The sequence below is a fragment of the Harpia harpyja genome, chromosome 17, assembly GCF_026419915.1.
Source record: "Harpia harpyja isolate bHarHar1 chromosome 17, bHarHar1 primary haplotype, whole genome shotgun sequence".
Classification (NCBI taxonomy): Eukaryota; Metazoa; Chordata; class Aves; order Accipitriformes; family Accipitridae; genus Harpia; species Harpia harpyja.
Window position 1 is genome coordinate 11,695,867 of NC_068956.1, and position 27,901 is coordinate 11,723,767.

The 27,901-nt window shown below is 40.6% G+C and overlaps 2 protein-coding genes across 5 annotated transcripts; one reads left to right on the forward strand and one right to left on the reverse strand.

Annotated features, from left to right (window-relative positions):
• Nucleotides 1-99: 99 nt before the first annotated feature.
• MRE11 (MRE11 homolog, double strand break repair nuclease) lies at nucleotides 100-25,018 on the reverse strand. Of its 2 annotated transcripts, XM_052812364.1 has the most exons (20): nucleotides 24,915-25,018; nucleotides 24,251-24,359; nucleotides 23,602-23,734; nucleotides 19,414-19,574; nucleotides 18,692-18,779; nucleotides 17,618-17,759; nucleotides 15,806-15,920; nucleotides 14,557-14,742; nucleotides 13,919-14,090; nucleotides 13,098-13,178; nucleotides 12,410-12,536; nucleotides 10,444-10,547; nucleotides 7,748-7,921; nucleotides 6,474-6,536; nucleotides 5,273-5,489; nucleotides 4,270-4,353; nucleotides 3,187-3,242; nucleotides 2,651-2,718; nucleotides 2,188-2,266; nucleotides 100-1,029 (listed from the first exon to the last, which is right to left on the reverse strand). In XM_052812364.1, the coding sequence occupies exons 2-20, from the start codon at nucleotides 24,268-24,270 to the stop codon at nucleotides 979-981; spliced, it is 2,121 nt and encodes a 706-aa protein (XP_052668324.1). In that variant the 5' UTR covers nucleotides 24,271-24,359; nucleotides 24,915-25,018; the 3' UTR covers nucleotides 100-978. The 2 variants fall into 2 exon arrangements, with proteins under 2 accessions (XP_052668324.1, XP_052668325.1); XM_052812365.1 differs by lacking the exons at nucleotides 24,251-24,359; nucleotides 24,915-25,018 and having other exon boundaries at nucleotides 19,414-19,555.
• Nucleotides 24,632-27,888, forward strand: ANKRD49 (ankyrin repeat domain 49). Of its 3 annotated transcripts, none has more exons than XM_052812369.1 (3): nucleotides 24,632-24,728; nucleotides 25,839-26,109; nucleotides 26,928-27,888. In XM_052812369.1, the coding sequence occupies exons 2-3, from the start codon at nucleotides 25,852-25,854 to the stop codon at nucleotides 27,384-27,386; spliced, it is 717 nt and encodes a 238-aa protein (XP_052668329.1). In that variant the 5' UTR covers nucleotides 24,632-24,728; nucleotides 25,839-25,851; the 3' UTR covers nucleotides 27,387-27,888. The 3 variants fall into 3 exon arrangements, with proteins under 3 accessions (XP_052668329.1, XP_052668327.1, XP_052668328.1); XM_052812367.1 differs by lacking the exon at nucleotides 24,632-24,728 and adding an exon at nucleotides 25,115-25,217; XM_052812368.1 differs by lacking the exon at nucleotides 24,632-24,728 and having other exon boundaries at nucleotides 25,499-26,109.
• Nucleotides 27,889-27,901: the final 13 nt, after the last annotated feature.

The following is a 27,901-nucleotide window of genomic DNA, read 5'->3' on the forward strand; positions in this document are numbered from 1 at the left end:
AGTGAGAAGTGACTTTTCAAAAACTATCCAATGTGATCTCTGAGAAATAACATTGATTTTCTGAGCATCTTACCCCCATATAACAAATTACATTAACAATTAGGAGAAGTATCTGTTTATAGTACAGTCTTTCTACACACACCAGGTTACATTTCCCCCCCTGGAGTGAAGGATGCTATCTTTATCTTCTATACAAGACAATTCAAGAACTGCTGCAGTTTATAAACAAAGCCGCTCTGAATTTGACAGCTGACTGAAAAAAAATTGTGAAAAAGGTAGAAAGAACCCTTGATACAATTCCTATCAATCCTATACACTTTGCTAAAATCTCTGCCTAGGATGTGCCCACAACATTAAGAGATAAGAGTCCCCTTTGACACTTCTTGAATTACAGACCAGAATTAATTCCCATATACTATGACATTTAATAACAGTGCAATAGTGGGTTTAGTTCTCCTAGTAGAGCTGAAAGTATTAGAACATTTTCCAGCTTCAATACTGAAAACCGTTGGGTCAAACTATTACTCTCCAGAGTTTTCAACTGTATCCGTAGAAAATTACAAATAAGTACAAGTTTCGTTATGCTGACCGAGTCCATGTCCATACTTGCATACTACTATAAATTTACTCCTCTGTAAAATTCAAGCCCAAGAGATGGAGTTTTCTATAAAAGATATGACTGTTATTATCATCCCAGAAAGAAAACAGGCTTTTAGAAGTTTTAGAAAGAACTTGCAGTTTCAGGCAGTACTTCAGAATATTAGACACTCTAGTCTAATGCATCAAGCAACACAACACCCAAATTATACCAAATTTGGTGCCACTGAAAAAAAACCCCAAACCAGAAACATCTCATAGAAGCAAAAACTGAAGGCAAGCCATCATTTACAGAGAAACGTCATATGGAGAATGCCTTGCAAACTGCTTTCCATTTTCTTCACTAACTTTCACAGTCTCTCTTGTACAGCAAGCCAGAAATCACTTAGTTCTTCTTGATGGCGCAGTGCTTTTGAATGGATCAAATTCATCCTGTAATTTGTAAACAGATAGGTATTACTAGAACTAGCATGCATTCTGGGTCATAAAAAGTAAAGTCACTTTTAGATTAAACTAGAAAGCCTGGTCACATTATTCCATGTTTTCTGACAGACCTGTTCTTGTTGGTTTTGATATGAAAGAGATTATCCATTGATTTAAAAGTCCAGATCACAAATGTGCAGAGAATAGAAACTGAGTTTATGTCAATATATTCAGAACAGCTACTCTGAAATGGGGAACAGTCTATATTTCAGGTGTGACCTAGGAAAATGGTAACATTATGAGCAGCACACACCTCAATGAAGTTAGGTCCATATACATATCTCAAATCATAATTTACTGAGATTTGCATGAATCAAAAATACAGTTTCTTTTTGCATATTCAAGCAAACATGTAGTTTTGTATTTCAGGTACAAGAAGAAGAGATAGTACAATGGAGAGAAGGGACAAGAATGTAACATTTTCTCTGAAGTGGCCAACACCTGACATTTTTAAGGCCAGGATCCTGACCATACATGACAGCCTATTAGTCTGTGAAAACAAACTGCACAGTGCTTGACAGTATAATGTGTATTCTATTCAGTGCAAACTGTGAATAAAGTTCTACTTGTTTAATTATGGAAGTAACCATTTCCTAGCAGTTCAAATATATACTGCAAGAACAGACATCTTAAACTTGAAGATAGTATTTTAATTTTTTCTTTAAAGTGTATTTACATAATTTGCAGCAATGAAACAATAAAGTGCCCTGGAAAACAGCCATTTTTAAATGCAAAAAAAAAAAAAAAAAATCTTCCTTTTTACAAGAATAAAGTACATAAACAAATGAAAGGACGTAGCCAAGCACTAGAAGAGATTACAATTACTTTCTTCCCCAGGCAAAATAACCTATTCCACACATTTCAGGAATGACAATTAACTGATTAAGGATTGAAGGGAAAAAGGACTGGATATTGTCCTGAGGTTCCTTCCAGCCTTATTTTTGATGATTATGTATATATTCTAATTAAAGCTGGTTGCAATAATCTAGCGCTGTTAGTGGAAAAAAAAAAATTCAATTTTACTCTGAAATGTTTTATTCAAATAGCTGTAAAACAGTAAGCTTGCTTACACAAAATAAAAGAAAAAGAGATCACTATATACCATACCTCATCTGACTCAAAATCAACTCCTCTAGATGTTTGGCTTTGTGAACCTCTTTTACTAAGTGAAGATGTAGTTGACAACCTTGAAGCGTACAAAGTGAAAAAAAGGTATCAGCATGTTCTCAATTACCAGACATTCCAATAACTTTCCCTTCAACTTAGATTTGAACCATCAATACAGAAATTAAGAATGAATAGAAATAACAGTAAGTAGAACAATTAAAATTCTCAAACTAACATTAATTCTAAAGCTTTGACCTAGCTTATCTCAATCAGTAGACCAATTTATTGTTATAGAAAGATCATCCACATTAATAGGTAAAAATTTATATAAATTCTCTAAGCAGTGTTATGACTTCCTTAAAAATCTGTTTTTTTCAGGTAGTGGATCAGATCCCTGGACTCTGCTGATTGCCAATCAGAAATAAGGCAGTCATGGTAGCATTCATGAAGTAAACATACCAACCTTTGATTTACTTTGGAAGAACGAACAATAGAAACGTCTTCTAGATCAGAGTCATCATCCATAATATCCTGAAAAAATTATATCATTTATAAAGCTTTTTCAAAGAATTTATTCTTGCAGAGATATAGTGCATAATACTACAGTACTATAGCACAGAACCTTTGGGTTTTTTTCCAACTATATGCCTACTTAGTTGCAATATACACTTGACAGGGCTACAGGCTAGAACTGTAGCACGTGCAAATAAAGCACAAGTTTTGCTCTTCAGATCTTTGATCTTGCAGAAACCCCCAAAATACTCACGTATATATACTCTGTATCTTAAGACTATGGTCACATGGTCTTTGTTCTTCTAAAACACCATACCAAAAAAAGGGTACAAAAGGTGTACAAATTAACATGCAGAAACTTACTGCTGGAACTGATAGCTTGGGAACATCTGCTGGTTTAGGCTGATGTTTTAACCATATATTTATTTTTCAAATCAGAAGACAGCAAAAGGTAGCGCAACTTCACTCATGCAAGATGCTTCTTACCTCAGAGTAAGATTTAGATGAATTCAAAGAGGGCTCTGGTTTCAAAGACCTAAAGGCTAGAATAAAACAAAGATAATATTTTTACAGTGCTCACACAATAAAATGTAAAAAAAGTTATATCATAGTTTTTATTTAAGACCTGCTTAGAATGCATTTTCTCTACAAAATACCCTGTAAAACAAAGCAGCAAAACCCCCCAAACCAAAACATAAATTAAGCCTTTGCTAGAGTCTGAAAAACCCAGGGATCTAACCCTCTGTGCATCAGCAGGTGCTTCCCAGTCTGGCTGAAAAACCTGCAGTAACTTTGGTTACATGGAAGAGAAAAATATTACTATAACTGATGTTCCTGTATGTCTAACAGTTTAGACATCAATACATCTGCTAAAATTGATTTCTCCACAGTGTTTTAGGTCATTTGCTGACCAATTTAAAATATAGGTAATTTGCTGATTAATTTAAAACTTGCTCTACCTTTGGGTATTTTGTGTGGGATTCATGTACAGATTTGTGAGCAGTATTCTTTAACACTCAGATTACGTACGCTGTCTCCTCAGAGCCTGTCCTCTGTAGCAAGGAAGGGCTACTCTCATACATGCAACTTAAATTGCAACTAAGTTTCTCTTCCCTATAAAAACTGGCATTTCTAAAACTTGCTACAATGTAAGACTAAATGGATTTGCATTAAAGCTTACTAACTTGTAAACATCAGTCAAGTTTAAACTTTTTATCCACTGAGGAATATTCTGCATAAAATAGAGACTATTAAGTCACATTCCTTCTATGCTTATTCCTTAAGGACCTGCATACAGTAAGATGTTCCCTATTTCCAGTTCTAGTCAGAAGTTCCTGATACATTTCATTTTACCCCATGACAGCAGGGTATCGCTATTCTTTTTTTTCCCCTCCATTTTTCTTTCTCTCATCACAGTTAGTTATTCTATTTCATTAGAACCAAAAGAATCTCTCACAGCTGAATAGGACTAATAGAAATAAAGGCAATTATGGCACTTCTTCGTCAAACAAACACCTTCATTACAATTTGAGAGAGCAGATTAGAGTAATGGACAGATCGAAAGCCTACCATCCATGATAGACATATTCTTGGCAGGCACAGATACAGGCTTGTAGGTTCTGCTGCTAGTAGCTGACTCTTGGCTAGTGCTTCCTGTAGGGATAATAAACAATATGCACATCTGTTCAGTGTTTGGGTTTTTTCCCCCCCTTTAGTCTATCGTTACTGAGTGGGAAGTCACTTAAAAACCTACATTTGTCTTTACTCCTTCACTTTCTTCCTTGAATCAAAGCCCTCCTTACACGCAGGCGGACCGCTCTGGGTGAAGTGTTCAAAGCCCCACGGACACAGCCTCTTAACCCACACGCCCCTGCTCCGATGGGATCACAACAGTGTTGGAGCACATGCTCATAGAACCAGTTTAAAGGCACTAACCAAATCAGTCCTAAGATGACTGCCTTTGTTTCAACTCAACCTGCTCTTAGACCTTTGGGCATATATTACTGAGACAACTCAAAGGAGTGTATTACTGCAAGATCCCATCTTTTCTTTTTTTACTTATATAGATATTTATATATAATGGAAGTACCGCTATCACTGTAAAGTGCACAATCACACACAGCCAAGGAGCTATTTACTTAATGTTGCTTAGGAAACACTCCCCATTTTCTCAGTCACTAGAAACAATGAAGTCTCTTATAAATTGCATTAGGATAGAGACAATCTGTACCTCGTCTCTATACTGATCAAATGCATTACTTTTAGCAGTAACGAAGGTTTATCCATGCACATCATTGCACAGACCTTCCCAATAATGCATCTTTTAAGAGTCTACTATGTTTCCATAGCTGGGAAGCAAGATATTTTTCTTTTAATCACCCTGTGAAAAAGTCACAACTTAGCCCTTGTAAGGCTCTATGTAATATGATACCAAAAATATCTGTGAAGAATTTTTTTTCCAGTAGGAGTCCTTAAGCAACACATTTCCACGTGATGGAAGCATCAGAAGAGAGTTGCCTTTTAAAGAAAAAAGTCAGTAACTGCAGTACAAAGAATATGAAGTTTTTCTTACCTCTTCCCCTTCGAGATGAACCTCTTGCTGTTGAATTTTGTCCTCTTGCACCTCTTGCCCTACCTCTTGCCCAACCCCTTCCTCGTCTCAGTGTTGCAGGAAGGCCATCATCTGAATCACCAGTGTCTTTCATCCCCGTATCCATGAGTTCTTCATCACTGGAGGCTGCGACAAGAACTGCATCCTCAGATCTGTGGGCTCTAGCCCTGGTCATTGCCTGAAATGGAACAGTAAGTGCTATAGGAAAAAGAATCTTAAATGATGAAATGCACTATTGTTAAATCCTAGTTGTGATATATAGTTCTAAACCATTGAGGCTTGGAAGATTCAAATCCACAGCATTATGGAAGGCAAGGCAGTCTGTCAAAAAGCAGGGACAGTATTTAAGTCTATTTAATCTAGACGTGTACATATAAAGTAGTTAGCTAAGCTCTGATAACAGAATGGAGCTAGTTAATATGATACATTGTCACTGGAGTTTGGTGAACAGTTCAGGTCATCCTGTCAGCTACATGCATCTGCTTAGAGGAAGCACCCTCTGAGCTCCATTGACTTGATCTTCACTGATGACAGTGGGTGCTTCATACAACTAGTTCACATGAAGATATCTCAGATTAGGAGAACTGAATCTCACCCCAGGTGTCCTTTTTCTCAAAATTTCATTCCAGTCCCACCTAGCTGGCAAAGACAAAGGAGCACCAACACTGTCAGTGGTTGGCAATTCTATTTGGAAAAAGATACATGCAATCTAGATATGAATCTCTGGGAGATCTAAGACTTTAAGATCTAAGACTACTGATGAGGGCAATAGTACCTAAAGGTTTACCAATAATACCAATTTGTTCCAGTAATATCATGCAATACAGCCTAGCCGCATGTCCACTAGTGATGGGATCACAAATAGTTTAAGCCAACAGATCTCTGAAGGTCACCTGCCTGGTCAAACCTCAGTTCAAAGCAAGAACAACTGAACATTCAAGTTCACAAATTTGCATAAGAAAAGAGGTCTCAAAAGCCAAATCGAGCAGTAGCTTAGGCACACATTATACCAAGCAAGATTTAAAAAAGACTTACTAATCTTCCCTAGGCAGACAGGCACTTTTTGGCAAGGACAATGTTGAAGTATTGCTAAGTGACTTCATTCATATGCAGAAGTCACTATTCCACTCTTCAGCCTATGTTCAAAATTCAAAGGAGTTACCTCACGAACTTCCTCATCCTCTTCTTCAGTATTCTTTTTTCTACTCTCCCTGAATTTTCGCACCTGAATAAAAAAAGAGTTCCCATCAAAATATAGTTCATTTCATACAATAATCAAAACACAGCAAGTGAGAAGTCTTGATCACTGAATTATTAAGTCAAGCTCATGCGAAAGTCAAAGACGACTGCAAAAATAACTGAACAGTCTCTTTAGAGCCTTTTCATGCTGTCCTACAGTTTAAGGATCTCACATTCTATTAATAGCTGGAGCTACATCACTGGGGAGACAAAAGCTTGGGACGTGATGAAAAGTAGGAGATACTATGTTCAAGAGAAGTACGGTATACGTAAGTTGACAATAAGTGACAGTGAGATAAGAATAACTGGAAAAGAAGGGGTAGAGATGAAGAAGCAAGACAGAAAAGAACGATATTGAGAAGAAACAAACGTTGCAATAACATGTACAACTAAGAAAGCCCAGCTTGCCAAATATGAAAAAATATATGATGGGTGAGAGGGAAAGATATTCATCCAAAAGACAAAAAAAAAAACCAAAAAAAACCAAAAACCCCAGAGTGCCACAGAAAGCCTACAGGCACTGATTGTTTACGGTGTCTTTCAACCTCTCATGAATTAAAGCAACAAGCAAGAAAACAGGTAGCTACAACCTTACACCCCCCACTAAATTATTCTTTACGCAGCGCACACTTAAGCTGCAGAACAATTTTTCATACCATGCTTGAATATTACAACTGAATACATGGGCTTATGTGGAAGCTCAACAAGTTGACAGAGAAGTCTATTAAGGGTCACTAAATACACACAAACCAGGTTTGTCTCTGGGAGATCCTCAGCTGCCAGCAGTTAGAAGCTAGTAGAACACCTGAAGGATAAGTTTCCTTTATGCTTGCCCTGTTCTTGTACTCTTCCCTAAGCCAATATGAAAAAGCTAAGAGAGATTATAGTTACCGTCTTTCTCGCAGTAGAGATATATATATAGTTCTACATATATTAAAGTGACAGAACTTTTCTACACACGCATGTGCAAATAAAGTGAGAATCAGTATAAGCATACCTAAACCCCATTTTCAATACAAGCTTTTAAACTATGTATTTGAAACTTCATCACGATATTTATTAATTTCAGAAAATGACTAGAGGTGAGTGTTGCACATGCTCCACACACAGGCAAATCTATTAAATCAGGTTTGAGCACTGTTTTTTCTACTACCTGTCTTAACCTCTCCTAAGGAATTAGCATTAAGAGAATATTACCTCCTCGTCTATTTTTTCTTCCTCTGCATCAGTGCGACGCTCCTTAAGAAACCTCTGTGTTTTTTCTAGTTGAAATTTCACCAGCTCTTCTATGGCATCTTTTTCCTCTTTGTCCACAAACTCCTGCACTGCTTCTCCCATTCCTCTTTCAGTTAGAAGTGAAAGCTGTACTTTCTTTATAATTGGGGAAAACATTTTGTTAAGAAGCATCTGCCATCAAAGAAAGCAAGTAATATTCCTGCTGTTTCAGATAAACATTACATTAAGTTGGTTCCAAAAACAGTAATGTGCATTGAAGATTTCAGAGAAAAGCACAGCAATAAGCAAACATGTTACTCGTCATAATACAGTTACGACCCTCTTGCTACTAGCATGTAACACCTACTTAACAGAGTATTTTCCAGACTCATCAAATAAAAGTTTCATAAACAGTAAAGAAACTACAGTGCTAGTCATATCTAAAATAATTTGTTTGAAATGTATTGCTGAGAGAAGGTAAACTGTATTCTTTCCTAGTTCCCCCCCCTTTTTAAACTAAAGATCGACTTGCAGAGACATAAAAATGCTATTAAAAACAGGCCCTGAATTATTACAGATTATAAGTTACTTAGTTTTACTATAAAATTCTAACACTAAAAAATGCCAGTTACAGAGCAAGTCAAATTATTATTGTGAAGCATTAAGAGCTATTAAGGAGAAGTTTACTCTATTGAAATGCAATTCTGTGAATACCAATAGTTCTCACACGTTCATCAAGTGAGATGATATTCATCAAGATATTCTACATCAAGATATTGCTATGGACAGTAATTAGTAAAAGTAGTAGATGCTACTGGTGGTGTTTCACACCCTTCTCTTCTCTACCCTCCTTCCCAATACAGTAAGAGGAAACATTCTGAGAATGAAACCCCCATATGGATAGTAATGTTAAAATAGCCTCTTTTGTCTGTAAACTACAGCACAGATAATTTCTTAGTAATAAGCACTATATATGCTTATTAATGATTTTTGATCCTTCCAGGCGTCCTTTAGGAACTGTTTTGAGGGTTGCATCAGAAGCATAAAACCTTCACTGAAATAATGCTGTGCAGAGGAATAAATCTTACAGCTATTATAATAAGAAGTTTACAAAAAAATAAGACAAGCATCTCAAAAGAATGACTGATTGTAATGATGCAGAATGTTCATGTTGACTTTCAGCAATTAAGCTTTCTTCCAAAGGAAAAAAAAAAAATAAATAAAAAGCTTGCTAAAGAGACAAATAGCAGTGATTCTAATTTCCAGGTTCCAGGATTTTAATCTCAGTTTACCAGCAACACTGGAACTGAACAGAGTCTGGTACTTACCAGACATTTTTTGGTCTAACATTTTTTGAACATTCAACTACAGCCCTGTGCCACCTCAGGGTCCTTTTATTTCCCTAATCAGACAAGATCAGGTGTCTAGCAAAGCCTGAAGCACAAGCTAACTTAATACAATGTTTAAGACCCCTACCATCATTTTGGAGCACAATATGCTTTTCCCCCTCTCCTTCTTTCATTACCAGTGTTAATCTAAAACATACGATTCCCCCTACTGCAAGCCTTCTCTGAACATCAACAGATCCTTTCAAGTCTTGACAGATGTTGAGCTGCTGAAGCAGGCCTCAAATGCAGGACCAGTAACTGAGCTGTTTATATAAGAACATACAGACAAGTTGGAAGATGGCGTTAACAGGCACAATTTTGCAGACTAAGTGAGGAAAAGAGATTAAAAGAAAAATGTATTTTTCATAGAGTAATACAGTGCCCTGTCTTTGACACCACTACCCCTCCCTATGGGATTTAGGGATGGCATACGTTTGAGGAAGTACCTACTTCTGAACTAGTCACCCTGGGTTCCCTATCATATTTGTAAGGCAAATAGCCCTTCCAGGGCATGGTTTATGCCATCCTAATACTGACGCCTAACATGTGTCTAAGGTTAGGCAATATGATATAATTTGGGGGATCTTTACCTCAGGAATCCTTGCTCTAATGACTTTATAGAAAGCATGTTCCGAAGTAGCTTCTGAAAGTTGTACTTGATCATCTAGATCAAGCATTTTGGTGTCTGACTCACTGATTATTATTTTTTACCTCCGAGACGTTACTGCCCTGGTGTTGGGAAAAGGAAGTAAATTGGGTTTAACAAAAGGGTGGGGAGAAAGCAAACTATTGGGGGGCTCTCTTCCTTCTCCCTGCTCTGCTTTAAATATAATGTGGAATTGCACTATGTCTGAGGACACAAATATACTGCAAAGTAACAAGTACTCCAAGTCAGCTGGTAATAGTAAATGGTACAGTCTCACATTGACCCTATAGTAAATTAAGGTAGCTTCTCACTCAGAGCATGCTGCCTCACATTTTCTTCCTGTAAGAACATGACACATCATTTAGTACAGGGCAGACACTGCAAGTTCACACGTAGAGTTATCATAATGCTCTCAAACCAGCATGTGTTCACATACACTATACAACCTATATACAACAGTTACTTGTTAACCTAAGACATATACTTCATACAGAATTCACATGCAGTTATATAGGAAGTAAATTCACTTCTTGGTGAATGTCAGAGTCTTTTCAGGGCACACTACTCCCATTAAGAAAGCAAAAAAAAGATAAAAAGATTATATTCCACTAAAAAAACCCCAACCATAAAAGGTAGAAAGATACCTTCTCTGCTGTCTGAAAATACTGCTTTACAAGGTCTTCCACCCTCAGTGTCATGCCCTCAGCAGTAGGTCTGCCAACCAGTTTTCCAAAATTAAGATCATTGTCTAGAATAGAAAAGCACAGTGGCACCGTCACCCACGTTTGCAGCTTTTAATTATTATCATCCCACTGACAGTACTAGGAAAAAAGGTTAATGTAGGCTTCTTAAGAATTGTGGTCCCTTTTATATGTAAAGGTTTTTTGTTCTAACTGTAAAGACTATTGTCTGGAAACATAGGTAAACAGAATGGATGCAATAACTGTACAAGACAACTCCACCTCTAGCAGATACAAAGTATTCTTCTAACTACCAAATGTCTGGAATTATAAATTGAACACTATGTCCTGAAGGTTACTGTAATTGAACTCTAGAAGATCACAAATGGAAGAAAATCAAAAGGACTCATCCAAGGGCTTTTTTATAAGTAACTTTGTTACTAGAGAAGAAATTTTCCTCCAAAGCATGCTGACTGATTTTCAGTAGAAAATGTTTGTAGCTCATTAAGGCTGCCCCCCATTCTCAGGCAGCAAGGTAGGAATGACAGAAGAATGAAGGGGATAATCAACTGAGGTAACCACATATTACAGAAAATAATCTAAAGTGACTACAGACTGCTTCCAAACATCTGCCACATGCAAGCACAAAACACTGTTTTGTTAGCCTTGTTATATAAGCAGCTATGACAAAAGAAATAACAACTTCTGAACTCATAAAGTCTTAACATCACCTGTACTGAATCATAGCATTATGTGCACATGTATTGAAAATTTTGACTGCTTTATTAGCCACCTCCCTTTTATTTGAGGACATCTAATAAAGCAATGCAAAGAACCATGGTATTCTTTTTACATTCCCTTCCTGAACCCGACATGCACATTAAATGGGAAAATTAAAATGTATTGATGAAACACGGTGACAGATGTGGTAGCTATCTTGTATGTTAACGAGATTACACAACCATTAAAAAAACAACACAGCAAAATAAAACAAGATCAATAAACCATAATTAAAAAAAACTCACTAAAAGCAGTTTTTATGCATGAAACACGATGTTTTGAACTTTATAAAACTGACAGTGTAAGTAAAAACTGTCAATGGAATTGGAGTACTTACAATGCACGAATGTGAAATATTAACAGTTCTTTAGCACAGTATGTTCTTGTGCAAGCTGTATCTTCATTAGCGACTATTACAAATCCAGTATTTGGGCTACATCTATTAACCATTTATCAAGAATTCTAGGCACAGTGAGAAATGCTACAATAGTAACAGCAATTATTTGTTTTGCTTGAATAGAGACATACCTGGAACAGACCAGCCAAGAGCACCTCATACACATGATTAATTAGGGCAAACAAAATGCTGTTGTACATTTGAACCTTTTTTTTCTTTTTTTTTTTAAATATACAAATATCTCTCAAGCCCATCCCCATCATTACTTTTTTAGGTATAAACAAATGAATTACTACAGCAATAAAATTAAAAAAAAAAAAGGGAAAAGGCACAACATCCATCTCGTTTCCTGCAGAGTGCCCCAAACCAGCCACCTCATTCTGAGAAGTCTCAGGAGTGAGATGTTTAATGTCTTTCATGGTAATTATCATAGAAACATGGAGTAACTCAGTCTGGTATGGAGCTATATGTATTACTATAAGCAACTCAGTAAGGTTTGAGGTCAAAGAAAAAGGAATTATTTTTGAGTAACTGTCAGAAGATGCTGTGCTGAATATCAGAATTTTAGACAAACCCGGAAATAGAACAGAAATACTTGTGCAATATATATACACTTAAATGAGGCTATGCATCTTTACTCCTCCTGTAACACATTAGACGGTAGACACCAAGCCTTTGCAAGTGCTGGGTAACAAAGTAAAGGAAGAAGAATGAAAACCAAGGCAAGCCAATAATTCCTTCCTTTATAATTACCATTCTTCTCTTTTTGTTCACGATGCCTGAAAAAGTATATGATGTCTTTTGGGTTAGCTACCCTATCCATGTACTTCTGGCTAAAACGATGGACATTGAATGGTTCGAAGCCACCTGCATAATCAACCTAAAAGAGGAAAAGAAAAATTTAAATATGAAACAAACAGAAATAGAGAAGCCACACAAATCAAGATGAGTTTGTTACACTTCAAAGGAAAAATTAAAGTAAAAAATAAGTTAACCTAAAATTAATGCTTTACCGTACTATACAGAATAGTTAACGGATAATAATAGCTAATAATAATATTAACAGAATAGCTAATAACAGTCCGGATTCATAACTTGTTCCTAACTTGTTTCATTTACCAGTGTTCAGGAAAGTTTCCATTTATTAGGTTAGGAACAAACACAGGATAATATGACTTAGAAAGACTTCTCTGTAGATAGCCACTTTTGATACCCTTACTCAGACCAGCAGTTAAGTACACTTATGACCCATCTCATCCTTTACCATAGAGTACTAGTTATACCACAGAAAAACAGAATCATGGTATGAAGGCGATTTATACTTGCCTGTACACAGTAAGAAATTTTATATATTATGTTTATACAAAAAGCATGACTTTACTTTGAAACTTTTCACAGTGACCTTTCAAAACAAAGCAATCCAAACCGAACAATTTCTTACTCGTAATCTTATGAGAGGCTTCTCTGGCTGGCGTGGATTTCCCAAGCGTTGTCTTTCTGCGTTGTCCAGCATCAGTTCAACCTGTGAAGCAGAATTAGAAATTCAGTTCCGCTTTGTTCTCTTAGAGATGCCTGAACCCTTCAAGTATAACTGAAAATACATCCAGATGCAGGGGGAGCTATAAAAATAAATAATTACAGGATGTGCTCTCATTCCTGAACAAACATATGTACCAGTATCCAGCCAAAAGCCGTAAGAATGAATGAGAAAAAAGTCACAATGAAAGGCTTATCTTTCAGATATAGTGTAGTCCAGCAATATCTACATCACTGATCACTCATGCAATTTTACTTTATAGCTATTATCCTTTGCTAAATTTCTAGGTCCAGGGAAAAGCAGGAAGAGACTTATACAGACCTAAGAACCAACAGCAATTAATAAACCTGCTTAGTTACTTCTGCCACTTCACACAGCACAGCACAGCACAGTTGTCACGGTTTAGGTGCATGTATTTATGCCGGTTCCAAAGTGCACATCCCAGTGTGCCCCACTCTTAGGCGGCAGTTTTTGTACAAAAATGATATGGACTCCCATAAAGCACTTCCAGCCTACTTCAGTAGGCTATCCCTGTCAAGGAACCTGGAAGCCAAGCATGCAGTGAGTGTCACAGAATTAGCATCCTACGGAAACACTGCCTAAGTCTGTCTCGAATAATATGGGGCAAGACACGAGATTTCTCATCTTCCAGCCTCAAAACCAGTCACAGATCCCATTCCCTGTCACTACACTGTTATCCATATACTGTTAGCATTACAAGTTACCTTTTCCATGCAGAATGCTTGTATTGCCTGAGTTACTTTAGGATTGTCAGGATTAAAAAGATCTGGATGATCAGCTAGAACAATATCCTCCATGTGGAAAGTTCGCACTGTCTCTAGAGCAATCTTCTGCATTTTCATTTTTTTCCCTTTAACATGCAGCAAACCAATGTGTCTAGAAAGGAGAAAGGTAACTTACTAGAAGATAAACTTAAGATCACTATGGTATAAAGATTTGTTTTAAATTAACGTTTACTTTTCAGGGATAAAAAAGTTTAAAAGCTATAGGAAGTTCCTGGATCTGTACTTCAGGGTTGGCCCTGCCAAACTTCAGTTCTATTATATTTAGACAGTGCTTGTTCCATGCACAAGCACGCGTACACAGTTCCTTGTATTCCAATTTATCAGAGTGTAACTCTTCTTACGTAAGTTCCATTTGCTTCAAATGTTAGGTTTAATCCTAAGTAAAGCAAAAGTTATTCTAGGCACTGATTCTACCTGCTTCATTTGTTATGTCACACTCTGCAGCTAATCCACACTATAACACAAGTCCTTGCATACTTAAGAGTATTTTTCCTTTGTCAACACAACACACAAGAGACATAAGGCAAGGGATAAACAAGAACAAAAAGATCACACACTTCTTCACAGATTCTCCAGGGGACAGAGATGTCACCACTGAACTTCCTGGCTGAGAAACATAGAAACGTTGCTGTTCATTTTGATATGGAGCTATTTTGCACTCATGTTCGTGACCCCACACAACAAGATTAATAAAGTCATCTAAAAACTGCTCTGGAATGTAGTTGGTAGCTCCATGTTTGCTTCTGTTCAAGAAAAGAGAAAAATAATTAGAATGCATACAGTCATGGGTGGGCAACAGGGGAGTGAAGGAGGAGAACAACATCAGTGTGATTTAAAGTGATACAGAAATGCCAGAAAAAATATCTGATGTACATTCCATATCAGGTACTCTTCACAGTTACTCCTTATGCAATTGTTTAAAGTGTTTGGTTAAACAAAACAGTAACTTACACAGCTCATTCTTTTCTGTTCCCCTCCTTTTATTTGGATCTCCCTTTTCTTCTTACTTGGCTTGCAAGACTTCAGGGTTATTTTCCATATGAATGCTTTTATAGCACCTCACACCCTTTTGTTTGTTTGTTTGTTCTTTTAAACGGTGGGGTAAACCCCACTGAATTAAACAGATGTGAGACACACCACCCCCCACCCCTTTACAGAAGGTGGAGGAGACAGAGGAGTGAGCTCCTTCAGTCTACTGGACAGAGATCAGTACACAGGGTTATCTAAGCTGTATCTGTTTACTTCTGCCTCACCATTACCTGCACATGAGGACTGCACTCTTATTCAGGAAAAATCATCAGAAAAGATTTGGAAAAGAACTCTGCCTGTTCCTACTACCACTGCTGGAAGAAGTGTGTAGGCAGAAAGAACACATGCTACCTATGCTCTATTCAAGAGAGCCTGTAAAGTATAGCAGTGCATGGGAAGATATAGCACTTGTCAAATTACGGTTCAAACAAGGATAGAAGATACAATATGAAGTTTAATGCTGTTTCAGCTCTAACAAGCAGATAAGACAATTCTATGCATATTACACTACAAACCCTCCACTGCCCCTAACTGTAAGAGTTTGGGAAGAGATTTCCCAACATTCCTAACTCATTTATTTCAACTCTTTTCCTTTATGATTCTTCTGTAAGAAGAGCTGTAAAAACAATGCTTTCATTTGGGAAAATCTTAAGAAACCAGCTACTCACAAGAAGCACCAACTAGCATAGCTGGCTTTCTCAACTAGCCTTTTCAAGGCATTTTAATGAAGTAACACAATATGTTTACAAGTCACTGTAATTCATTCAATACTGTTACCTATTTTGATGAATCACAAACAAGTTAAACCAACTATCTTCGTCTTCCTTTGGTCTCAGCATGGTTACTTGTTTATTGACAAACATACGATACAACCGCTCATCTGGAATAGCTCCTGGAGTGGAAAAAACAAAACATCAAATTGTTTTTGTGTGGTAAACCAACTCTTCATTTTATAGCATTTTTATCAGCGACTCTATTAAAAAGAGCATGAAGAACACAACTTTGTGGCAAGATCAGATCTTCATTTTCATGACTTAAGAAGTCTGAGGCATGATTAAGAATTTGAACAGGTCAAAGTATAAATTGGCTATTTTACTAAATAGACTTCTGAAAATAAGATATTTTAACAGGAAATCTACCTTTAAAGAATTGCTAAAAGCAGTTTCATTAACTACATCTGGTTTGAGACCTCTTGCCAAACAACTGACTATGGGCAGAATTAAAAATATCAGAAGAGGTGTTTTGTTTCTTGTTGACAGAGTAAGATTATTTTGTTGTAAGGTGGAGTCTAAAAACAGACACTACTGAGCAGAGATGGAGTTCTTAAACATACTTTTAAATTCTCTACAAAACAAGAAATAAACCATGAATTCTGCAAATTCTGTGAATTCCCACACAGCAGGAAAAAGTCTGCAGTACTTCTGAACTGTCTGTCACTGATTATTTCCTTGATGTTTTTAACAAGAAAAAAAAACCCCAAACCATCCGTACCCAGGATTCATGATGCATTTCAATAAAATCCCATATGGAGTTTACGTATTTTGTATAAGAACAAGTGCTCTCTAAATCAGAGAAAGTCAAGAGGGTATATAATACTGGCACGAGCTCAAAGAAACATCTCATGAACATTTTTATGCAGCAACACCCATACTTTAGAAAGTTGTTGCATTTCCCAGTAATGATTTTGGGTATTAAAAATTCAAATGCTTTTTGAAAACTTTTACATTGTGGTATTAGAACCCTCACTACTAACCCTTAGAACATCTAGCAAGCTTTTAAAGTATCTCATTAAACATACGAAATCATGGCCAGCTAGGACTTAACTTATAGCTATAAAAGTTGCTTGGAAGTTAAGTGTTTAAGCACTCATCACTGGACATAAAATAAGGGGAAAAAATTAAGATCTTAATAGTTAACTTGTCTAGGCAGAAAGCAGTCAAACATAACCCGTCTAAGTAAAAAGTGAGGGTAGAGGGGAAGGTGGAGGAGAAAACAGAAAAGGGACAAATTGAAGTTGAAAACCCACCATAGAACACCTTTAAAATATGATACTCTTCCTCAGTTTCTTTCAGGAAACTGAGGTTACCTGCGACAGATATTACTTATGACCTACTTCAGACAGACACATCAGACATTAGGTTTCTGCTCAGACAGTTTATGTTTTTAAATATAACCAAAATGGCAGGTGAACATACAGTGTTTAAGTTTTACCTAAACAGGCAGAAGTAAGCTTAATACACAACAGTGAGAATTTAAGAGTGTGACTGCCCTGACTCGATACACAGGCACTATCTATGGCTAACTTAAGCAGGGCTCATTTAAGACCAATAGAAGTACAGAAATAAGGTTATTGAAGGATTTATTTTAAAATTAAAAAAAAAAAAGGCAAAGAAAAAAAAAAACTTTCAGCCAGTGACAATGCAGGAGGAGAAACTTAACACTATCACAGAACGGATACGCTTTAATTTAGTATTACTTACACCTTCATGTTTGTTGCGGCACTATATGTTTCCTCCAACTTAATTTAGACCCACTGAGCTTCAGTAATACATGAATAGCCTAGCCACAGTCTGGCAGACTAACACTTACCCAAGCCATACAGCGCAATTTTTGTTCTACCCTTACGCAATAAAATGGGACTAATATCTATTTTCTCCACGGAAGTTGAACGTCCAAAGTGATTCAACAATCCTGCACAGCTTAAAATATCCAATGCACACAGTGCATCTGCCTGTAGAAAATATTAAGAAACAAATATAAAAACTTTGAGCAGAAAATTTAGTCTTGAAAGTCTAAGTGAAACAGTCTTAAAAGGGAAAGAGAGTATCTTTCCTTAAGTAACTTCTGTAGTTGAAAAACCCCACCACATATATCAGTGGGGTTTTTTTAGTACTCTCACGTACAGAAGACAATCCCTTTTGCTTACAAGTCTTGCTTCATTTGAAAAACATGAAATTAAACATTAAATCATTCAGAAAAACAAAACCAAAAATAAACCCAAACAGCCAAAGTCTCTAAACTACTACAGAAGATTATCTGGTTAAGCTAACTACTTCATAGGAGGTCCAAAGTTAAACTTCCGTTTTTACAACACTCATCTCCATGATACACTGCTATTTGATATAAAATGCAAAGTTATTAATTCAATACACATGCTGTGCAGCTTTCTAAATGCCCTTTTCTTGCTTACTTTTAGTTGTTGATTTTTAAACTAGCCTTTCATCATTAGCTTATCTTCCTTGAAAACATAAGATGTGTATCAATTGCATACGCACAAGTCAAAGTATCAGAATTCCCCTTCTTAAAGAAAAAAGGTTTCAGTCTCTGCAGATAGAATTCATTTTAGAAACTTCCTGAAAGGCTGCCACTTCTTGGCATGAAAAGTGATTCTGTTCTCAATGACAGAAATCTATGTAAATTAAGAATTTAAACATAGTTCATATGGATCCCTTAACTTCTTTCCATTCCCTTTTTTAATGCCTCGCTTAACTTGTTGTCACTAATTAAGAGAATTCCTAAAGATACACAAAATATTTTTGTGAGGAGTGGAGCAACTGACTAAAACTAGCCTGTTCTCCAAGAAGCGTATTTCTATACAAGTCTCTATTTCTATAACATTATTTTTGTAATATAACAGTATAGTACAATTATGATAATAATTACCCCTGTGGGATCATCATGATTGCCATGAATACTAAAAACTGGAATAGAAATGTTGAGATTTCCATCCTGATAATTCACCCATGGAAACCTGAACAAGAAGAGGGAAAAAAAAAAGTTAAACTATATCTGCAAATTTGTGGACAATTCCCAATATTCTCTTCAAATTAACGTCATCACAAATGCATCATGACAGCAGCGCAAATGAGTACTAAGTGGCTACGAATAAGCTTAAGCTTCACAGCATAAGAAGTTTCTTACTCATGGACTGGAATGGCACTTCCCACTGGGAAAAGGGTAGCAAAAAGATCCTATTTTTTTAGAGCAAGCCTATGAAAAGAATTGTACATGTTGTGTGGTACATGCAAGAGCAGCGGACTGGGCTGTGCAACCTTTGTTAACACACAAAGAACTCTGCTGATTTTACCACAGCAATTCATGTAACTTGGTTTACTTGCATTGTACTTGCAGAATAGAAACTATACATTACATAAATGTATCAAATGTCACAACACATTCAGAAGTTTCTCAAAAAATTGTGTGCATTCTTTCATAGACTTAGACTATAAAAGATGACAGGTGAAGTCATCCTGTAAACTGTCCCACAGAAACAGGCCTAAGACTTCAAGGTTCCAGTCATGGAGGATATAAATCACAAAAATCACAACACGTTCACCCCATATGCAAACCAAACCTTACACCATAATTTGTAGGAACATACTTACTTGCTATAATGAAAATTAACTGCCTGATCACTCAAAATTTCAAACTGAACAGGACGATCACCCATGCAGTATTTTCTTAGTGACTCCAAACAAGAGTGTAATGTTTTTCTGGAAGGTTTGTTGTCATGAAAAAGGTCCCCACCTAATAAAACAAAGTCCACCTGTATGTAACAAAAAGCTCTATTATTTTAATACAACATTTTGTATTACATTGGAAGACCTCTAAGCAATAATTGTTTAAATTATTTCTTCTAAGGAGTTCCACATATCTCCTCATATCTGGACTTCTACGTAAAACAAGTTGGTAGTTGCAGACATAGTATTTAATTTGCTCATGAAACAAACATTAACTAAATTATTCATTAAAACAAAACCAAACGCGAAAAGACCCATTTATGAAAAGCTATAGGAGAATACAACTGATCGTCTTGAAAAAAAAATACCAGTGAAGTGTTTTAATAAGGGTCTCCAGATTGGCTCCCGAACATTTTCTTTTGACAGGCATGAAGAGATACATTATCTTTTCATTGCTGTGGTACCTAGTGGGAAAAAAATCAGTAGCTATCGCTACATTACTTCAAGAAGGTACTACCTGCAGTTTCTGTACATATTTAACTTTTGAAAAGCCATTAGGAAAAAAAATAATCTTCATCAAAATTACAAATAATTTGACTAAGAAATATTCAATCCTTAAAAACAGAATCATAGATTAGAATCATAGAACTGTTTATGTTGGAAAAGACCTTTAAGATCATCAAGTTCAACCATAAACCTAACACTGCCAAGTCCACCACTAAACCATGTCCTTAAGCACCACATCTACACGTCTTTTAAATACCTCCAGGGATGGTGACTACACCACTTCCCTGGGCAGCCTGTTCCAATGCTTGACAAGCCTTTCAGTGAAGAAATTTTTCCTAATATCCAGTCTAAACCTCCCCTGGTGCAACCTGAGGCCATTTCCTCTTGTCGTATTGCTTGTTAGTTGGGTGAGGAGACTGACATCCACCTCACTGCAACCTCCTTTCAGGTAGTTGTACAGAGTGATAAGGTTCTCCTTAGCTCTTCTTTTGTTGCTAATCAATTGATAGAAACATTTCTTATTGTCTGCTACGGCAGTATCCAGATTAAGTTCTAGCTGGGCTTTGATCCTTCTAATTTTCTCCTTGCATAACCTCACGACATCCTTGTAGTCCTCCTGAGTTGCCTGCCCCTTCTTCCAAAGGTTGTAAACTCTCCTTTTTTTCCTGAGTTCCAGCCAAAGCTCTCTCTTCAGCCAGGCTGGTCTTCTTCCCCGCCGGCTTGTCTTTCGGCACATGGGGAGACGGCCTGCTCCTGTGCCTTTAGGATTTTCTTCCTGAAGAAAGTCCAGCCTTCCCGGACTCCTTTGCCCTTCAGGACTGCCTCCCAAGGGACTCTCTCAACTACGCTCCTAAAGAGGCCAAAGTCTGCCCTCCAGAAGTCCAAGGTAGCAGTTCTGCTGACCCCCCTCCTTACTTCTCCAAGAATCAAAAACTCTTACCATGTTGTCATCGCTGTGCCCAAGACAGCCTCCAACCATCACACCACCCACAAGTCCTTCTCTGTTCACAAACAACAGGTCCAGTGCCTTCCCTAGTGGGCTCCCTCACCAGCTGTCTTGGGAAGTTAGCTTCCACACACTCCAGGAACCTCCTGGACTGTTTCCTCTCTGCTGTACTGTATTTCCAGCAGACATCTGGTAAGTTGAAGTCCCACACGAGAACAAGGGCTTCTCCCGGCTGCTTATAGAATATTTCGTCTGCCTCTTCGTCCTGGCTGGGTGGTCTATAACAGACTCCCACCATGATATCTGCCTTGTTGGCCTTCCCCCCGATTCTTACCCATCAACGCTCAACCCTATCGTCACCATCATTAAGCTCTAGACAGTCAAAACACTCCCTAACATACAGGGCTGCCCCACCGCCTCTCCTTCCTTGCCTTGCCCATCCCTTCTGAAGAGTTTATAGCTATCCATTGCAGCGCTCCAGTTGTGAGAGTCATCCCACCATGTTTCCGTGATGGCAACTGTATCATAGTTTTCCTGCTGCACAAGGCTTCCAGCTCCTCCTGTTTGTTGCCCATGCTGCGTGCATTGGTGTAGGTGCACTTCAGTTGGGCTATTGATCCCGCCACCTTTTTGGGGGGAGAAGCCCTAATTCCTACGTGACTATTCTCAGGCGCTTCCCTGGTTTCTAACACATCAATAAGCCTTGCGTCTTTGCTGCTGCGTGGATCTCCATCCCCTACCTCCACTGAGACGGCAGAACGAAGGGCCTTGCCAGCACACCGTCCCTCAAACGTTGGTGTGCCAGCCCCAGGCTTACCTCTAGTGAGCCTGGGTTTACCCCTTTCAGCCTTCAAATCTAGTTTAAAGCCCTCCCAATGAGCCCTGCTAACTCCTGTGCAAAGATCCTTTTACCCCTTTGAGACAGGTGTACCCCATCTGTTGCCGGCAGGCCTGGTATTGTGGAGACCAACCCATGATCAAAAAACCCAAAATGCTGCCAGTGACACCAGGCTCGGAGCCAGGCATTGATCTGCTGGCTCTTCCTGTTTCTTCCCTCATCATTCCCTGCAACTGGAAGGACAGAGGAGAACGCTACTTGGGCTCCTGACCCCTTAACCAGTCATCCCAAGGCCCTGAAGTCTCTCGGGATTGCCCTCGGACTTCTCGTTGCAAATTCATCGCTGCCTACCTAAAAATCAGTAACAGATAATAATACGAGGGCCGTACCAGGGTAGGAAGCTTTCTCTTCACATCTTTAGCCCGGGCCCCAGGGAGGCAGCAGACTTCCCTAAGAAATGGGTCTGCTCTGCGTATTGGGCCTTCTGTTCCCTTCAGAAGGGAGACTCCTAGGACAACGACCCCTCTGTTTTTCTTTAGGGAAGCGGTTCTGACGCAGGACATAGGCCGACTTAACCTGGGCGACACCGCCAAGCTGGATGAACCGTCGTCCTCGCCATTGTTCGGTTCCACTTGCAGAGCCTCATACCTATTCCACGAGGGCACCCGGGAAGGTGGGGTGGTCACAGAGGAGACGCGCCTGCTGCGCCGGGCAGGAACTTGTCGCCATTGCGCCTATCCCTTAAGTCACTGCGTTCAGCCAGGCAGAGAGAGGACAGGGAATCCTCCGCATCACGCGTCCCGACTGCCTGTCGGGCCTGTCTCAGGGAAGGTAGGGTGCGATTCCAGTAGTCTCTCTCTCTCACACTCCCTGATACTCCTCAACCTACTCATCTCCTCCCGGAGCTCTGTCACTAAGTGGAGGAGTTCCTCTCCCTGGGCCTGCAGTTCCCACAGCTCTGCTCACTGCTGCCGGCCGGTACTGGCGTAAGAGCAGGGCACGGCCTGCAGCCTGGCACCGGAGCTCTGTCTGGGCAGCGGCGTCGGTCGTGGTGGGTGCAGAGTTTAGAGAGGCCGCGTCTTTCCGCCGGGTGGATACCCTTGCTCCCTGGTGGAGCTGGCAGGGCTTCAGCACCCTTCCTGCACGAACTGCCACACAAACTGCCGCGCCGCGTCCCGTTTGCCTGCCCTGTTCGCTGTGCTCCTGGTCACCAGCGCTCCCCAGGGGCTTCTTTTATATGTGTGGGCGGGCTTGGCCACTGTTGCTCCTGGCCTCACCCAGGTCCCATCAGCTGCTGTTGCATGAGCTGCAGGCTCCTGGCGGCTTTCTCAGCCCCCCCAGAGGCTCCCCTGGTTCGGGAAACCCCCCTGTGCCCCATGCTGCAGCTCTCAGCTGTGGATCATGTGGGGTCCGGAACTGCTCACCTCAGCAACTCAGCACTTTAACAACGCTTTAAAGTTTCTAACTTATTTTCCTACTTTCTGAGTTGTCTGAAGACTTTGTATCATTACCCTCACTCTCCCCAATTATTTTCCCTTCTTGCAGTGACAAACCCTCTCTAAATACCACTGGAACTGCTGCAGGCAATCTGAAAACACCATTAATGCAACCAGAGTCATAAATTAATAAGAACCCTGTCACAAAGGAATAGGCATTCCTTTTACTGAAACAGAAACATAACTGGTTGCAATAAATAGTTTAGTTTAGTCATCTAATTTGATATTACTAAAGATTGTGCCAGGACTAAGCTTTATAGCTTCTGGCAGGTTGGAACGCATTTTCCACAGTCTCACTGCTTCACTTTCCAAAAAGCAGTACTTACTTCATTCTTTTGAGCATGGTCCAGAATTTCATTAAAAGTTACAAATGTATCATTTCCACGCACCGGATCCTTCTCCAAATAGCCAAGATGAATATCAGTAGCAATAAGTATCTTAAAGGTATCTTCATCATCCCTGAATAAGACGGGAAAATTTGTGTTAGAGAGCAATATACTTAAGAATTTCAAGAGAGATTTTATTAAGGTAAGCTGTTATTTCCAAAGTCATTAAATACGTAGGAGATTTGTTATAAAACTCTATCAAAATATAATTCTGGTAATCTTCTCAAAACATTTCACTACTTTTATCGCAAACAGTACTTCACCAAACCAACCAGTTTGAAGATTTGGTTATCCCAATCAGCCTACTCTGGTAAAGGGCTGCAACCATCTCTCTGAAGTATCTAATGAAAAACTAAAGAATCCTTTGTATGTTTTCCGCCTTTAAAAAGACTTGGTGAGCAAACATTCAATTTCTCTCTTTGCACTGGTTATCCAGATATATATATATGAGAGTAAGTATGATGATCATAAGGACCTGAGGGAAAACACAAATGATGACCTGAGTTCTTCTTAACTCATTCCAAACATACAAAAGTCTTGCTATCTGATATGACAGAACCACATAGAGCTGCGGACAACAGGAGCTTACTGGGAGTTGATGGTACTCATCTTTGTGCCGAGACTCCTCGCTAAAAGGCTCTGGACACAGCCTAGTAAGTCAGGTCAGAGTTGCTGTCTTCAGAGACGCTATGTAAAGCCTAAGAGACAACAACAAACCAGTTACGAGAGAAAGGCACCGGGAGCTGAACGATCAGCTGCCCAGTCTGTTGCTGGTAATTACTGCTTGCCAAGCCATTCAAGACAAGGAAAGATCCGTGCTTGGTTCAACCATTTACTACCGAACAAGGCGAACGGCAGCCCCGTGGGGCGCCGCCAGCCCGCTCGCACCGGCCGCCCGGGAACGGAGCGCCGCTCCCGACGCCTCCGCCCCGGCAAGGCCACCCGGAAGTACGCAGGGGACGGGCAACCTCACGGGAACGGCCGCAAAACGGGACCGGGCGGGAGACGGGGCGGACGGGCACGGCGGCACCGGGTCCCCGCGACGAGCACGACGGCCATCGGGCTCGGTAACGGCGGCGGCGACCGGCCCGCTCCCCCTTAGGAGCGCGGGGCAGCGGCCAGCGCAGGAAGCGCACCGGGGGGGCTGCCCTGCTGAGAACGGAGGGCGGCGGGGGAGGCCGCGATCCTCCGCCAAGGGGCCCGCGGCCAAGTAGAAGCTGGCGCCGGAGCCCGGAGCCCGGCCCGGCCCTCACCCCGCGGCCTAGCGCGGCCGCCTGCCGCCCCGCGCCGTTCCCATGGCGCCGGGAAAGGGCGGGGCCCGCCACCGCGGCCCGCGCGCCGCTCTCGCGAGAGCCGCCCCGCTCGAAGCGCGCTCGCTCGCTCGGCGCCTCACCCGCCGGGCCGCCGCGGTTGGTCAGCCGCCGGCCGACGCCGGACGTCCGCTGGCTGGCGGGGGCGGGCCGGAAGGGCGGGTGGTGGGCGTGCCTCCCTCGGCGGGCGGCCCCGCCCCGCCGGGCGGCCCCGCCCCCGGAGCGCTCGGGTGGTGGAGGCCGCAGGTGCGTTCGCTTCGCGCGGCGGGGCCGGCCGGCGGCCGCGGATGGGGCGGCCGCCGGGACGGGCTGCGCTGGGGACGGCCGCCGGCAGGCAAGGGCCGGGCCGCTGCTGGGCGCCGGTGGCGCGGGGCGGGCGCTGAGGCCCTCCCGGGGCGGCGCGGCGCGGCCCCGGCGGAGGGGGGATGGAGGCCGGTGGTCCCGGGCCGGGCCTGGCGTGGGGCGTGAGGGGAAGGGGAGGGCAGCGAGGGGCGCTGGGCGGGGCCGGCCCCGCGGGGAGGAGCAGAAACGCGGCTTTTGGGTCTAGCCTGCTCCCCAAAGCTTTTGTTTGTAAAAGGCGCAGTGCTTCGAGGGCGCTCGGCGGCACGCCCGCCCGGTCTTCGCCCTGCGTGTCTGAAGGTGACGCCGTTCCGAAACTGGGCTAGCGCGGTGCTTTTCTTCCGTGGGGGCTACCTGGGGATTCTGGCAGAGCCCGGCGGAGGGGAGGAGCGGCTGGTTTGCTCTTGAGTTTTGCTGCTGGTCGTGTTGCTGATGTCTGCATCCTCCGTCAGATGTTTTTATTGATAATCGCTGCGCGGCTAACAGTAAAAGTTACTATAAGTAGCGTTGTATATCTGCTCCTTACAGATGGTAACTGAAAATGAATAAAGACAAACAAATCGATGAAGAAGATGACGACAGCGAGCAGTTCGAAGACTTTACGGAGAATTTTAACCAGCTTGAACTGCTGGAGACGCACAGGCATCTGATTCCTGTAGGAACTCAGAGCTGTTGGTCAGGACAGTCTGATGATGAGGAGGATGAACAAGAAAGAAGTGAGGAATGGTACGAAACACAGGAAAAAAAAATGGAAAAAAATCCAGAGAAATTGCTACTCTGGGCAGCCGAAAACAATCGGGTGAGGCATTTATTCTGTTTGTGTGTATTACGAATAACAAGAATGTTATTTTGTGTGGATATCTACAGTTTCATCCACAAGCAAAAATTTACCTACACATTCCTTTATCTCTCTGAACTATTTTGATCCAGTTTTGCAAGCCACTGCACGTAAAACATCTCCCTTTGTAGCCCACACACACTAAAATATCTCTGGATCCATTAACTTTCAGAACAAAAGCTTGGACTGTAGATCAAAGTTAAAGTAACAGCACTCTTAAACTTCTATAAGCTGAGAGTATGCCAGCCTTTTTCTTCATGGCAAGTAAGCCTTTTAACTGGGGTGCAGAGGGTGTATCTGAAATTTTATTTTCTCAAAAGCTCCATATGCAGATAATGGGTGACTGTTTTCCTATCTTTTCATAGGGGAAAAAAACCCCAAAACTTTTTATGCTTGGAAGTGAGGGAGAGACGACCAAGATTCCTGTTGCGTAGCTTATTACACTCTTATGCACGTTAATTTTCATTAGTTGCCTTTCTTACGCACACAAGCTCCATCTACAGTCTCGCGGAGGTACTTACGCCTTCACAGTGAACGGGGGGGTGTAAGGTAAAGGTACCCTAAGGCATTGCATCTAATGTTCATGTTGTATCTCTTTCAAAACAAAACAAAGAACCCCCCCCATCCCAGTAACAATAACTGGTTTCATTTAAAATTTCTTGTTGCACTTAAACCTTTTTGAGACCGACAGAAATTGCTTTTCCATCAGAACAGAACAGTAAAAGTCATACACTGTGTTTGCGGAGTTTCATATTAAATTACCTGTTTTCTTTAAATAGCTGAGTACAGTGAAGAGGCTCCTTTCCGAAAAGCTGGCGCCAGTGAATGCTCGTGATGAAGATCAGTACACTCCTCTCCATCGAGCTGCCTACAGCGGGCACTTGGACGTTGCACATGAACTGGTTGCCCAAGGGGCAGACGTTCATGCGCAGACAGTGGACGGCTGGACGCCTCTGCACAGCGCCTGTAAGTGGAACAACACAAAAGTGGCCGCGTTCTTACTTCAGCAGGGTGCAGACATCAACGCGCAGACAAATGGTTTGCTGACACCGTTGCATATTGCTGCAGGAAACAAAAACAGTAGAGAAACCCTTGAACTCTTGCTGATGAATCGCTACGTGAAAGCAGACCTGAAGAACAACTTGGATGAAACAGCCCTTGACATTGCTCGGAGGACGGATATATATCACTATCTTTTTGAAATAGTAGAAGACTGCATAAATGCTGTGTCCCCTTAAAAGTTGTGGTTAAGCTTGTGAATGTGAGGTTTGCTGCCTCTTGTTTGTGTTCTGCATGCTCATTAGTGTGGTCTGTCCCTTTGCAACAAGGTTTTCATTCAAGATACTTTAGTATTCTCCTCAGGCAAAACGTCACTTCTTGCAACTCAGCTCAGTGGTCTGGCTCATATTTAGAAGTGTTACTACTGTTATTCAGAGTATTCAGAAAGTCTCAGTAATTTCAGTGAGTCTCCATTTAATTAGTGCAAATTTGGAGGGGCTTTTGTAATTGGTCTGTACTGTCAAAGCAGCAGGGAAAACTGGAATATTTACTTGATGTGAAAGAATTCAGGCTTGGTTATGCAGAGTTTATTACAGCTCACTTGAAAATTATTTTTTGAGAAATTTAACTTTTTTAAAATGACATGAAAGCTCAGAGTGAATGTAACTTATTTGGGTGATACACAAAATGTTTAGTGATCCTGGTGTAAGGCTTATTATAAAATAAAATGTTTAACCCTAAGTATTTTGTTGTC